Consider the following 14,127-nt stretch of genomic DNA (forward strand, 5'->3'; position numbering starts at 1 on the left):
CAACCTATGGGGCCGAAACATGGAGGCTGACGTAAAGAATTGAGGACAGCGCAGCGAGCTATGGGAAGGAAAACAGTAAATGCAACACTCAGAGACAGGAAGAGGGCAGAGTGGATCAGAGAAAAAACGCAGATTAATGGCATCCTATTTGAAATCAAGAAGAAAAAATGGGTATGGATGGGGCATGTAATGCGAAGGTAATATAACCGATAATCGTTAGAATAACGGACTGGATACCAAGAGAAGGCAAGCATAGCACGTTTCGGCAGAAAGTTAGGTGGGCGAATGAGATTAAGAAGTTTGCAGGGATAGAGTGGCCGCATGGAGGGACATGGGAGACAGCTTGTCCTGCACTGGGCGTAGTTAGACTGCCGATGATGATGATGATGATGCTTGCCCTTTCACCGGCACTAAAGTAGCGGCCTTCTCAGTATTCTTGCTAAGATGCATCGATCTGTGCATTATATGTCATTGTCAAACTGACATTGACTTGTGGGCAATATGCACTGTGTAAGAAAAACTTCAAAGCAGTGTTTGACCAAGATTTTAAATTTTCAGTGTTTGCTGTACTGTTTAAAATTCCTTCTGAAGATAGAGGCACAAATTCTGACATTTAAAAAAAAATTGGCATGCACAGAACACTTAATTTGTGTTCTAGACACAATATCTTCTGCACTCCCATATCTATGTTAACCTAGTGCCTGCCATCAGCCCCATACTTTGGCAGGATAACTACTTTGCAGATCTTTGCAGATCTTTGCATGTGAGGTGGGAGCTCACATGCAGTCCGAACATGTTTGTTGAATTTGGAATTAATTGCTATATTTCACAAATGGCTTGAAACCAAACTGCATTGGGGTTGCTGTTGTTGTTATCGGTTTTTGAAGCAGTGTTAAAAGTAAATACGTACTGCAATTCAAGCAGTGTCAAATGAAAATGAAAAACAATGCTTCTGTTCCTGTCTGTCACCATTCTGCTGTTTCGATGCTACCCTGGGCTCACTGTATGAAGCTATGGCTGTTTATATAGGCCTTCAAGTAATGATAAGCGGGGACTAATTGAGGGGTAGAAAGCGAAAGGTCTGTGAGCACAGCGAATTGCATTATGTTTACTTATTTATTTATTTACAAAGGACTACTGGCTTTAATGTAAAGCCTTATACATTAGTGCAGTTCAAGTCAACATGCCGTGTAAGTAGCAAAAACAAAATCATTATCGTACATGTTATGTAATGAGCGTGTACACCTCGCATGAGAAGTTCATGAAGAAAGACTGGTTAATAATGTTGAGAACAGCTATTAAGAACATTTGAGCAAAGCCATAAATGACAAAGTTGGCGCATTTATCAGTATTTGTTCAGTTATGCCTTTATTTACTGAATGCTTGTTGTTATGCAATGTTCTTTCAGGCTGGCAGCTGAGCATCATACAACGTATCTTAGACAGATTGGTACAGCAAAATTTGCTTGGCGTTTTTTTTGGGTGCAAGAAGTGTTCTGCAAGCTGTTGCTTTAAATTTGTGCCATCGGTTGTGCTTCTTTATTATTTAGTCCAAGAATTGCTTTGCACGAGCAGGTGGGCATTTTTTTTTCTGAATGTTGTCTGCTGCAGCTAGTCTCTAGGTGTAGGTGTAGGAAAAGTTCTCTGTTAGCCCTTTAGCACTTAGCACACTATTAGCACTTAGCTGTCTTGGGAGCCCACTTATGATTATCTCTAGTTTGAATCATCGAATATTTGACATCTTAAACCAAAGATAACAAGCCTTTTTCTCGATAAAAATTTCGCAGGCACCTTTGTGAGCTTGTTTAAACATGGTTGATTACAGAAAAAGGCAACATGCCGGAATTCCCCGGCAGCATGCCGGCAGTGACCTCTCACAACCAGAGTGAGGTGCGAATTAAACCATGCAGCAGTATAAGATGTGCACTTCTCTTGACGCTGCTCTCTGCAAGCATTGAAAACATGTACGCTGTCTGTGTTCTTAGGATTTCATGTCTGAGAAACTGCGCTGGGAGTGTGGGGAGAGCCGGGAGAAGCTGTTCCCACTGTTGACTCGCTGTCACCTCGAGAACAACAGGGCCAGCTGCGAGGAGGTCGATGACCTGAAGCCTGTGAGGTGAGCAGCTTGTCTCCACAGGGACTAGGACCCAACCCGAAATGACATTACAGTGAAGGTGAAAAAAATTATATTTGTCTTGTGGTAGCGGACTCAAACACAGCATTGCCTTTGAAAATAAGAATCCCAGCTTTAAACTGATGCAAAAGCGGTCGAAATCTACAAGACGTGGCAATCTTGTGGTGCCAGTTTTTTGTTAAATTTCATATTGTGCGGCCTTGGCGAGCTTGGCTTACTCCAGGGTGCCCACTTTCTCAGCCCTGCTCTAAGAAAACTTTCTGTTCAAAGCAAGATGTCCTGTTCAAAACAGAACATCCGCTCATCGCTCCTGTTTTCTTTGAACCAGGCTCATGCGCCACAAACATATATGTTGTCACCTATTATTGCCACGTGGTGCATAGCTGATCTGGAAGACAGTGATGCAATAACCGCATTATAGCATATCGGCCGTCATTATCATTTCCTCTTGCCTGGCTCCTGGCCTTAAGGGGCTCTGAAAGAGCCTCTCAATAATGTTGCGGTGTGCCTAGGACTTTGAAGGACGCTGCTCCACAAATATTCTTCAGCAAGAATTTTTGTATTGTGTTTTGTGGAAGCTGAGTTATCTGCAATTAAAATTTTGAATTTCCACGTTTTCGGGCCTTCCTCTTTCTCTCATCAGTTTTGCACACTGAAATGTTGGCGCTTCTCCGCCGGCCTCACCCACTCGGCCTCCGCCGGCTGCCGACGCACGCAGGAGTTTCCGGGAGATTGGGGAGGGGGGTAGCTTTCGGCCACAGCCATGGTAGCTGCGTCACGTCAGAAAGAGTTTGCACAGTGAACCAATGATAGCCCTCCGCTGCTGACGTAACGAGCGCTGCATGATGCGTTGCAAGCGGATTTGTGCAAAAGCCCAGCACAGCTGGTCGCCCTGAGGCGTAGAGCGCGAATTTTTAAAAATATACTGTAAATGATCGGCTCGCTTTTGAGGTCTTCTACATGGCATGAACACTCTGTGGCCTACACTCTACATAATGAAAGCATATACAACCTCAGACACCCTTTTCTGGGACCCTTTAAGGAATGTCTCTCTCACAACGGTGTGACAGTAGGATAAAATTAGAGCCTATCCCTGCTGGAAGTGGAACTAAACGTAGAATGGCAGTGGCAAAATCCAAGCTTATTGCTTTTTTCTCTAACGGTGCACTCTGTGCTGTGCTAGCAACATTGCCTGTTGTGGGAACATGCTGCACCACTTTCAGAAATGAGAGTTTGATGGTTTGGCTCCCAGCTCTACATTGCAGTGCGTGGTTTTCTTTGCATTGTTATGCAAGGCAAAATAATGATCTGTCTTTGGTCTTGGACATTGCAAGACCCTTTGAGTGCTCAGCAAAAACCAAGCTGACTAAGTTCCAGTTTGGTTACATTACCTGATTGAAATATAAGTACTTCTATTTCGGCACAAACTTTTTGTGCGTGTGATTTTCACTTGCATAGAAATAGGTTAGATAGGTAAAGGGGAAAGTTCGTATCCCTTTATAAAGTGATATGTTGGTACTGGTGTTGATGACAATAATGACGCTTTAGCAGAGCAAAGAGCTGGACAAGTTAGTAAGAATTCTTGGTGGCATTGTCAAAGTGCTGATAATTCCATTTTAGTTTCTGACAGTTTTCATAACAAACTTCGAAGTGCCAAGCAGCTGAAAAAGAGGCACAAAGGACCGAATTGAAAACGAACATGCATTCAGCAACTCACTTGGTCAGCCGCATGTGTTTATTGGTCAGTGATCGCAGTTGTTGGTGCAGCTGCGGTGTTGACCATGTACCGTTTCTGTATTGCATGGCAAGAATTGTCAAGGAACGGGTGCGGAGAAATGCATACTTCTATGAAGTTGAATGGGAGGCCAGTAAATGTAAGTTGATAAGTCCATTTTCTTTATTTCTGTGCTCTGAGTGCTGGGCCAGTGGTCACATGGTGCTTCACAGGAATTTAAGCATTCAAATAAATGGTATTGGGAAGAGTGCAAGTAGTTATATGCACGGTAATGGACTGCGACCCTCATATAAAACTCCTTATGTAATACACATATCTTTGATGAATTTTTCTACCTTGCTTAGCTGCCTGCTAATTTGTTGTTTATGGTTCTCCTTATATTTTTGAGCCCACGCCAAACAGTGCTGTTCGTATTTTCTATAATGAGCTTTCACTGCTCACATAATGTCACGTTGTTTTGTTCCCTTGGAAAATTCTGCACGAAAGTTCACTTGAGCAAAAATTAAATGCATTAGAAATTTGTGCTGCCTCTTTGCAGGTGGATAGTATACCCATCATCTGACTTTCATTTGCCACTGGTAATTGGTTTCACAAAAAGGCACCATAACAAACTGGTCCTGTAGTGTCTGTTTTGAATCGTAGTGAGTTTAGTTTATCGAAAAAATTCAACCAGCCCTCTTTGTGAGAGTGTAATTCAAAATCTTTCCTTTCTGTTTTCGAGGGGCATGAGTTTTATTGCATGTTTTTTTTTTTCAGTGCATGCAAAGTCACATTTATTTCACTGAATGAAATTAATGAGTTGCCAAACGTTTATATTGAATCACTGTTTTAGAATCAGTATGTGGAATGATTCCGTCTCTGTAGATCCCACTCTTTACCAAACATTTTTTGAACGTGAGCATCTTTGGCAGAAGTTTGTCTGGCTGGGTTTGTCACATAGAAGGAGACTCTGGCACCACCCAAGGCTTGAAAAGGAGGTCCCAGTGTTTCGGGACCAAAGTTGATCCCTTTGTCAAGGGCAGTTATTGATCAACACATAGCGAGTCTCACTTCTTCGTGCTCATATGCTGTAGGCCATTCACCTAGGTGGAGAGCAGATATCCTGGGCACCTGTTCATGTTGACTTTTGTGTGCTGGATGCACCACAATTCAAGTTGAAGCCTCTTATACAGACAGCCGGTCACTCAAAGGCAGTTCTGCGGCCAAATGTTCGCAGTGTTCAGCAAGGTCACTCGTTTGGTGTCTATCTTCCAGACATAATTTTTTGTGCTGTTGGTTTTTCATCCTAGTTCTTTGTCTTGCCGATGTATGAGGCAGGCGCAGGGGATCTTGTAGACCACACCTTGCTGTTTCTCTTATGGGATGTGTTCTTTGGACCACAGTTGGAAGTGGCAGAGCATTGACGAATCTTTATGGGTCGTTCAAGCGTGTTGCTTTCGCAGAATGCATGCCAGTGCCTCACTGACGCCTGTCGCATACCATAGCACGATGCGAGCGTGTTTCTTTGCTTCATTGATGAGTACCACATCATCATTGTCATAATCATCATCACCACCATCATCATCATCATCATCATGTGGGTGAGTACCGGTTAGATAGAGCTGTTGTACACTTTTCTCTTGAGGGATATTGGTAATCTGCCACTCATGATCTGCGAGAATTTGCCATATGCGCTCCACCCCATTCTTATCCTTCTAGTTATCTCCCTCTCATGATCCGGATCAGCTGTCACTACCTGCCCTAAGTAGGCGTTACCACTTCCAGCACCTTGCTGCCAATTGTGAACTGCTGTTCCCTGCTCTAGACTGTTGAACATTACTTTTGTTTTCTGCATGTTAATTTTTAGACCCACCGTTCTGGTCTGCCTGTCTAACTCCTTGATCGTGCTTTGCAGTTTACCTCCTGAATAACTCAGGTAGGCACCGACATCAGCGTATCGCAGACTGTTTAGGTATTCTCCATTAACTGTTGTCCCCAACTGTTCCCAATTCAGCCGCCGCGGTGGCTGAGTGGTTATGGCGCTCGGCTGCTGGCCCGAAAGACGCGGGTTCGATCCCGGCCGCGGCGGTCGAATTTCGATGCAGGCGAAATTCTAGAGGCCTGTGTGCTGTGCGATGTCAGTGCACGTTAAAGAACCCCAGGTGGTCGAAATTTCCGAAGCCCTTCACTACGGCGTCTCTCATAGCCAGAGTCGCTTTGGGACGGTAAACCCCCATAAACTAAACCCCTGTTCCCAATTCAGGCCTCGGGATACCTCCTGTAAACAGGCGGTGAATAGTATTGGCGAGATCGTGTCTCCTTGCCTGACGCCCTTCCTTATTGGAATTTTATTGCTGACTTTATGGAGGACTACGGTAGCCGTGCAGTTGCTATATATATCTTCCACTATTTTTTACATAAGGATGTTCTACGTCCCGATTCCGCAATGCCTGCATGACTGACGAAGTTTCCACTGAGTCAAATGCTTTCCTGTAGTCAATAAAGGCTATATATAGGGGTTGGTTATATTCTGCGCATTTCTCTATCGCCTATGTACCATATATAGTCCTTGACAAAAGCAGCGGCGGCAGTGGCTTGCTCGGCGCACTTCTGCACGCCTGGCTGCACCACTGTACTCTTAGAAAGCCAGAGAGCGCTCGAGCATCGGAGAGGAGAGTAGCAGTTTAAACCGCTATAAAACGTCCTCTGCGGTGAGATGCTGTAAAGAAAGCAGGACATTCGGAACCCCCCCCCCCCCCCCTCCCAAGAGATTTGGCAAGCTCAAGATAGAGATGGAAAATGCCTCACCCCTCAGCACAGCTAAGGCTTAAACATTCACATTACACACTTGTAATGGACATAATGGGCACTGAAGGTCATGTGTGCGTTTTTTACGCGCACATGCCCTTCAGTGCCAGTGTTCAGCGTGTTCGCTTTGTCTTACTTTGACTGGCCAGCGCCGCTGGCTATCACAAAATCGTCAGACCGCGCACCGTGATACAGCAAACACCTTTTAAAGTGAACAGTGCTAAACACCGGTGACGCAAACGTGCCTGATTGCATGCTTTTGTTGATGATGGCCGGGCGGGTGGATGCGTGATAAGAAATTTTGACTCTCCCAAGAAAATCTGTTGAAACTTGTTTTCCTGCCTAATGAACCCTACCCTCAATTTATGTCAACTTTTCTGGGTAAAAAATTTGTTCATTACAAGAGTTTATATAATTTGTGGAGCGATTTGTCTGTAGGTTGGTGAAATGTCAGCTTCTTCCTTCTCTCACTTTTTGATGAGCTTTGCCCTTGACAGAAGAGTAGAAACGACGGAAGCCTTGTGGTAGGTTGGATGATGAGACTGGAAGTTTAAGTAGCAGCCGGTATGCGTCAGTTTCCTATGCACACCAAACCTTACAGATGCGCTAAAGAGGGTTCTGAGCTTGCCTCTTTACCGCGGGAACTCGATCTACACACTCCAAGCATTCTTAGAAACTTCGAATTATTGTCCATATTGGCATGCATTGTCATATATTCTGCGTGGTTTTCTGCGCTGTATGCTGAAGTTGCTTATTTTTTTTTTTTTGAGCTGTGTTTATTTTGTGCAGATATTTTTTATACTTTCTTTCTATGAAGTGACCATATAGTGAGGGGTAGCAGCATCAGTGAATAATAATAATGATGCAACTTTTAATGGAGGCGAAATGCAAAAGGTGCCTATGTGCTGGGCGGTGCAGCTGCAGGTTAAAGGTGGTCGAAATTATTCCGGAGCCCTCCATTACGGCACCTCTTTCTTCCTTTCTTCTCTCACTCCCTCCTTTATCCCTTCCTTTACAGTGGGGTTCATTAATCAGTATGTGATGAGTGATAGCTTGAAAGGAAAAAGTTGGTGGAAAGGCAAGGTCCATGAGATGTGAGGCAGATACTGCACCATTTGCTTTCCTTAAAAACAAATTTTCAATTTTGAATGCTCAGGTAGTACATACACTATCCAGGTTGAAGAGCACATAAATAATATTTGCAAGAACAATAATAATAGGTAAATATCATGGGAGCCTCGTTAGTGACTCTCTTGTCCAAGCCACAAGCAGTGAATGAAAAATGAAATTCACATATGTTCAATTGTATCGTAATATGGGCATAAACGACACCACCACAAGCAAGGAAACACAGACAACACACTGCATGTCTTCTCGCTTGTAGCTACACTGTTTATGCTCATCTCACAACCAGAATAGTCACCAACTAGAACAACATTGCACCCTGTTAATACTAGGCGTAAGCATCTGTGCAAGAAGTCGTCCCACGAGCATTCTTCTAGCGATGGCATTCTGTTGAAAAAGAATTTGCAGACTGCTTTTCGAGCTTGTATAGCGGCGCCACTATTATTTTGATCTGTAGTGGGGTTCTGGGCCGACTGATGCTTTCAAACTTTGCAGTGTGGACGGAGTCATCGCCACCCAACACACTAGAGCCTCAGGAACTGTTTAAAAGCGTCTATCCGGAGCTGGTCAAGACCTTCGATGAGGAGAGAAGTCAAAAGGGCAAAAAGAAAACTCTGAACGCTGACGGTAAGTCATGTAGGCCATTCCCTTGACCACTTCCAGGGTTTAAAAACTGCACTCTAGTCAACATAGTGTCATTTAGAAGTTTGCAAGAAGGAGGCGGCAGGGCACTTTTGATGCAACATTCGATGCACACTTCTGTGGATTTGCAGTTGTGGCAGTCACACCTGATGATCGTGTAGATATGTGCGCCCTTTGCCAAGAGTCCTCAGGTCAGGTGGTTCCTTTTTCAGATAGGCGTAATGTACCACTTATGGCTTCTCTAAAGCTCTAAATCTCTGTAAGTTGGCATGGGTTATCTTTTGGTCTTCAGGGTTGCCGTGACAATTTCTTTGCAGCAGTGCTCAAAAGGAAACCTTATGTGGCCTGAGGACTTTTGATCAAGGGTGTACCTTATACTACTCGATCCCTAGCGAAGAAAAGCATAAAATAGGGAGTAAAATTGATGAAAACGAGAGACATGCTAGAGCACTTATTTTGTGGCCATCCGTGTTACTCCCTGTGTTACACACCTCTGGCCTTTTGATCAAATATTCATATTCTGATTATCCCGGCTGTGTACCAGTTACCTTTTTTTACCGTGCACTGTTGCACATCCTTTGAATGTACAAGTGTACAGTGGTGTAGAAGCGCAGAAGTGCAAGTTGTAGACTTCCAAGAGCATAATACAAGGCACGTATTCATATGTACTCCCCTGGACAATGTGAAGTATAACCTCTATGACTACACCTCTAGGTGTGCAATACTTTGCGCCCCTGCAAGTGTACAGGAATATAGACCTGTAGAGGTTGTACCTTACTGCTGCAGAGAAGCAGCCTTACTGTCATACCATAACTCTCTCGAAGTGTAGTAAAGAGGTGTGATAACAAACTACATCAGTAAGTCTGGAGGCATAACGTGCAACTTGTAGCGCTTTCAAAATTTTTGGCTTGCATGACGGTGTGCTCAATCCCAGGAAATCTGGACAGGTAGATGCTTCTAGCTTGCACGGCTTGTACCACGTGCCGTGTGGCACTGAACACTCAAGACCACCGCGAGAATTTCTAATGTTTAAGTACATCCCATTGATTTTCTAGGGCCGTCGGAAATAGTTAGTTCGAGTGCAGGGAGCAATTTATGTCAGATTTTGCAGCGAGAGTGAAGAGTCTGCCATGGTAATCACCATGTGCGCACAGGCTCTCTCGGGATTGTCTAGGTAGATTTCTCAGAATTAAAAGTTTAAAATATCCCCATTGAGTTATGCGGCATTTGCAACTGGCGGCCAACAGATCACGCTAGTTGTTGGTAGCCGGGAAAGCTGAGCATAAAGTGCAACAAAAAAACCATTTCTTGCCGCAGGAACCAACAGTGACATAAGGGGATTCTTCAGCGTAGTTGCGTCTGGGAAACAACGGCAAGTGGTCGCAGAGAGAAGCGAAAACGTGGGTGAGGAGAAGCCAGAAACCTGTGCGGGTGACGTCACTACGAAAAAGTCAAAATCCCAACCGACCAGCAGGCGCCGGGCAGCTGTGACCCGAACACGGAAGCCAAAGCCATCGTCGCCTAAGACAACTTCTGGGGCATTGGACCGATACTTAGAAAAGTCTCCCAAGTCCTCTGTCAAACCCTTGGACGAGTCACCTGACTCTTCATTTGACGAATTCAATGTGCCGCTCTCGCAGAGGATCGCTGCAGCCATACGAAGGGAAGCCGTCTCTGAGCCTCAAAGCCGGGCGAAGGAAGTCATTCTCCAAAAACCGGAAAAGTCAATCGAACCACTGCACTCCGCTGTGAACACGGATTCAGAGCAAGAAGAATCTGTGATCGTAATGGAAGAAGTGGCAAGTTCTGGGAAAGATATTTCGAAGATTGAAACCACCCTGAAAAATTCAGTAGGCTTAACTAGACCGGCGGATATTAGTGCTTCAATGTCAGACCTTCTGAAAGAAGAACTTACAACCTTATCCCAAGGAAACTGTATGGCACAATCTGATTCGACAAGCGCTAGCAGCTCACCAAATTCCCGGCATGTTTCGAAACCACCAGAGACTGCAGTTTCAGTGGAGGATGTCGCAGAGGTAGTGAATGCGGTGAAAAAAGACGCAGAAACAATGGCACACAGTCCTGTGGGTGAAATTACTATGCCGGAGGACTCTAGAAAACCTTCTCAGCCAAGCGACTTCTGCATTGCCTTGTCAGAGTCACTGAAGGAAGAGTTTATGACATCGGTGCAACTCAGTGACAGCGATGAAAATGACAAAGGTGACGTTGGCTGCACGCCGCCAAAACGAAGAAATATTTCTTCACGCATGAGCGTAAGGTCGCCTTCAAAAGGCACTCAAGATTACCTCGAAGGTGGAGACATCACCAGAGTAACGATGCCACATGTCACAGAGCTTGGGGAAAAGTCACAGAGTCGATGCAGTTCTGGAAGGCGGAAACTTTGCTTCGAGCAGATGACATCCACTCCCCTGCTTAAAGACTGCTTTCCAAGAGTGGAAAAGCTACCAGAAGACGCGTTGCCATTGAAAAAATGCAACAGCACTATGTCAGAGAATATGAAGTTACAGGGTAGCTATGACCAATCAAAATCACTGTTTGACTCCTACGGCGAATCCTTCGAGTCACCAAAAAAAGATAAGCCATCAGTTATTGTCATATCTGATGATGAGAATTGAAAAGCCCAGAAGACTGGTCCAATGATAGTTGCATAAGGTTAACTGCAAGAGCAGAAGAAAGCGGCCTCAAGGCTCTGCACTATACTAATGTTCCACACAAGCTACAGTTGTAGACTGCATCATTTCAAAGCGTGGCGGAGTGTAGGGTTAGTTTATTTTTTGGTTGAAATTGTTTTTGTAGCTTTACATGTCTGGTAACTAATGCCCTACAGTCATTGTCACAAGATTGTAGGCCACCACCACAGTGATTGGAGCGGGAGTGGTGGGTCACATGGGGCGGCACTTTCTGGTACAGTGCGAGTGAAACCTCACTGTTATCAAGAGCGAGAGGGACACACCCCCTCGTCCAGTGCAACCTTGGTGCCGGTGAGCACCGTTGATAACCGTCACTGTTAAGCACTACCGTTGGCTATGGTGGGCTACAAGCTTTTGACAAAGAATGTGCATCACTGTAATATATAAAAGACAGTGGCATTGCTTTTGGCTGCACTGCGCAGCAATGTTTTTCTTAGAAGAGGGTAAACTTTGGCCAGGTATTTATGTAAAGAAAACAAGCACGAGTGAAGTTCGGTAGCACTTTGACCACATATTCTTTTTGATTGAGGTTTGCATTCAGGTGAAGGATGAAGGTTGATACTTTGCTTTTTTGCTAGTCTTTGTTAAATTGTTTTTAACGTGTTTTGCTTGTTTCTATCTGTGCTTTGTGTGTGTGTGACTTTAGCCTGCAAGAGGTTAAGATGCAGGCTGGGTTCTCCGGTGTAATTGCACTTACTAGTTCGTTTACTGAGCTTTATAAAATCTTCGTAGTGCAGAGCGGTTGGCCCTAATCAATTGATTGCCGTAGATTCATATTGAGTAAGCTGCTGTTCATACATATAGCTTTGTTGTATAGGCAGCTCTCAATAACTGCAAATCAGGAGGTCGAAAATTGATTTGAATTGTGTGTATTTCGAGTTAAGAGAAGCTTTTTAATAAATTTTATGTTGATGGGACCGAAGCATCAGTTTGAGTAATTCAGGTGTTCAGTTAAGAGTGAATTTGAGTTGATAAATGTTCACCGTATTTACTCTGAATAGTAACGCTGCATTGAAAGCAGTAAACTAGCAAAAATGTGTCAATAAGCTTATAACCAACTGTTGAACACTACTTGCTAGCGTGATCAGAAAAATCAGCTTGATCTTTTAATTAGGACATGCCTGGTGCATAAGCCTGATGCAGATTATGTGCATGCGTTACAGTTTTATTATTAGATGTGATGTCAGGTCGCCCATTTTGTTGAAGCAAGGCAGAGCAGGACTGAGTTGCTTGCAGTATTGTCTTTGAATAACCTACATGTCACATGCACAAGTGAAAATGGTGTCTTTATATGCATGCGAAATTTTGCATGCACCGTAACTGTGAATTCTAGACTCAGTCTAGCTAAGACAGAACTGCATCGTGCATGCTTGTAAGTTGGCTCGAAAATGCTGACTCCTGTGTGCGTTTGTTTGGGACCTCGTTTAAATTTCATTTTGTGCAAGGAAGGGCATTGATGATGTTATAGTATTTGCACAGCATGTACAGTCTTTCTCAGAAGCCATGTAGTTGAGCACATGCGGCACTGCTAAAGACCAAAGGACTTGAAATGTGAAGACAAGGCTTCTCTTTGCCCCACGGGCTTACAGTAGGTCTTCAGGGGCACATAAATGTCCCCGCCCCACAAAGGAAGCCGGAAGACTGTTGACCAAGACTGTATCCTTGGCATAAAGAGGAGGAAACTCGAGTGACTTTTGTGACTTTATACATTTTTGCAACGCTTGTACTTTATTGTTAGAGAGCTCATTTTTCAGCCCGCCTTGAATATAGAGGCCCAGGCTGTGTTCTTGGTGTTGCTATATGTGTGCCAATTATGCTCATGTTATCTTACAGCCTCAATTCCTTTTTAAGCTGTTGCTTGAGCTCTTAAGGACATTTGGGTTTGTTTATTGTTTGTGGAGGATTTGCCTTTTCCCCATAACCAATGTCACATATGTTTCACCGTCTTCTATGCCAAGTTTTATAGTATCAAGGCCTCGGGCTGTCAACTGTGTCTGCTAAGAGCTAGAAATGTTTGAAAAAAATTAACTGCTAAAGCAAATTGTGCGTGATGTGTTTCATGTGCTTACTAAATGTCGAAGAATTATAGGTTGAAGACAATTACACCCTGCTTTGATAGGTCAGTGTGAATATTTTGTGCTGTCTGAATTGCTGACCAACTTTCAACTATGTATGTCATTGTCATTTCCAAATGTTCGTGCTTATTTTGAGACGCAGAAGGAAAATATGACTGCCTTCCTCGCAACAGTAGACGATTGGGTGAATTGATGCTCATGGTAGAATGATGTATGGTGCAGTTCAATTACATGGACATAGAAGGGACGGTAGTCCTTTCTAGTCGGTGTTAATGAATACACCATCCACTCTTGAGCGAACAATTTTTGGGAAAAGGTGATTATTTTGTTCACAGCCCTTTCTGGGATGTAGTAGTATTTACAAATAAATTTGTGCCAACTGTGGATTGATTTGACAGTGCTTTGGCTGCAACATGCCATTTATCAGTCACATGCACAGAGTTTTTACACTCATTAATTTTCATTGCATGTTTACTACATACAACCATCATTCTGGTTTTGCAGTTGTAATATGTGGTATCCTACCCAAGACAAGAGTCTCCAGAACCTCATGGCTACGTTATCATTTAATGGCTCGAGGCCATTACTTATGGACATGAAAGTCAGACCTGCTTGCAGTAAATGTGTGTTAGCGAAATCAAGCAATCATTTGCACTCATCGAACCTATACAACCAGACTGTCTTTTGCATATTGTGAAGAGTTTTGTCCTCATCAGTATGCAATGCTTCGTACACTTGTCACGAATGCGGGAATGGTTTGGTTTGGTTTATGGGATTAATGTCCCAAAGCGACTCGGGCTATAAGAGACGCTGTAGTGAAGGGCTCCAAAAATTTCGACCACCTGGGATTCTTTAACGTGCACTGACATCGTACAGTACACGGGCCTCTAGAATTTCGCCTCCACCGAAATTCAACCGA

The 14,127-nt window shown here is 43.9% G+C and overlaps 1 protein-coding gene across 1 annotated transcript in view; it reads left to right on the forward strand.

Annotated features, from left to right (window-relative positions):
- Positions 1-13,592, forward strand: part of Gen (XPG-like endonuclease) — a 44,733-nt gene extending 31,141 nt beyond the window's left edge. The window contains exons 9-12 of the mRNA XM_077642194.1: positions 1,985-2,115; positions 3,943-4,007; positions 8,276-8,407; positions 9,740-13,592. Of these exons, the coding sequence (XP_077498320.1) occupies positions 1,985-2,115; positions 3,943-4,007; positions 8,276-8,407; positions 9,740-11,058 (1,647 nt within the window). The 3' untranslated portion in view covers positions 11,059-13,592. The remainder of the gene's footprint in view (positions 1-1,984; positions 2,116-3,942; positions 4,008-8,275; positions 8,408-9,739) is intronic.
- The last annotated feature ends 535 nt before the right edge of the window (positions 13,593-14,127 follow it).

The sequence above is a fragment of the Amblyomma americanum genome, chromosome 11, assembly GCF_052857255.1.
Source record: "Amblyomma americanum isolate KBUSLIRL-KWMA chromosome 11, ASM5285725v1, whole genome shotgun sequence".
Lineage (NCBI taxonomy): Eukaryota > Metazoa > Arthropoda > Arachnida > Ixodida > Ixodidae > Amblyomma > Amblyomma americanum.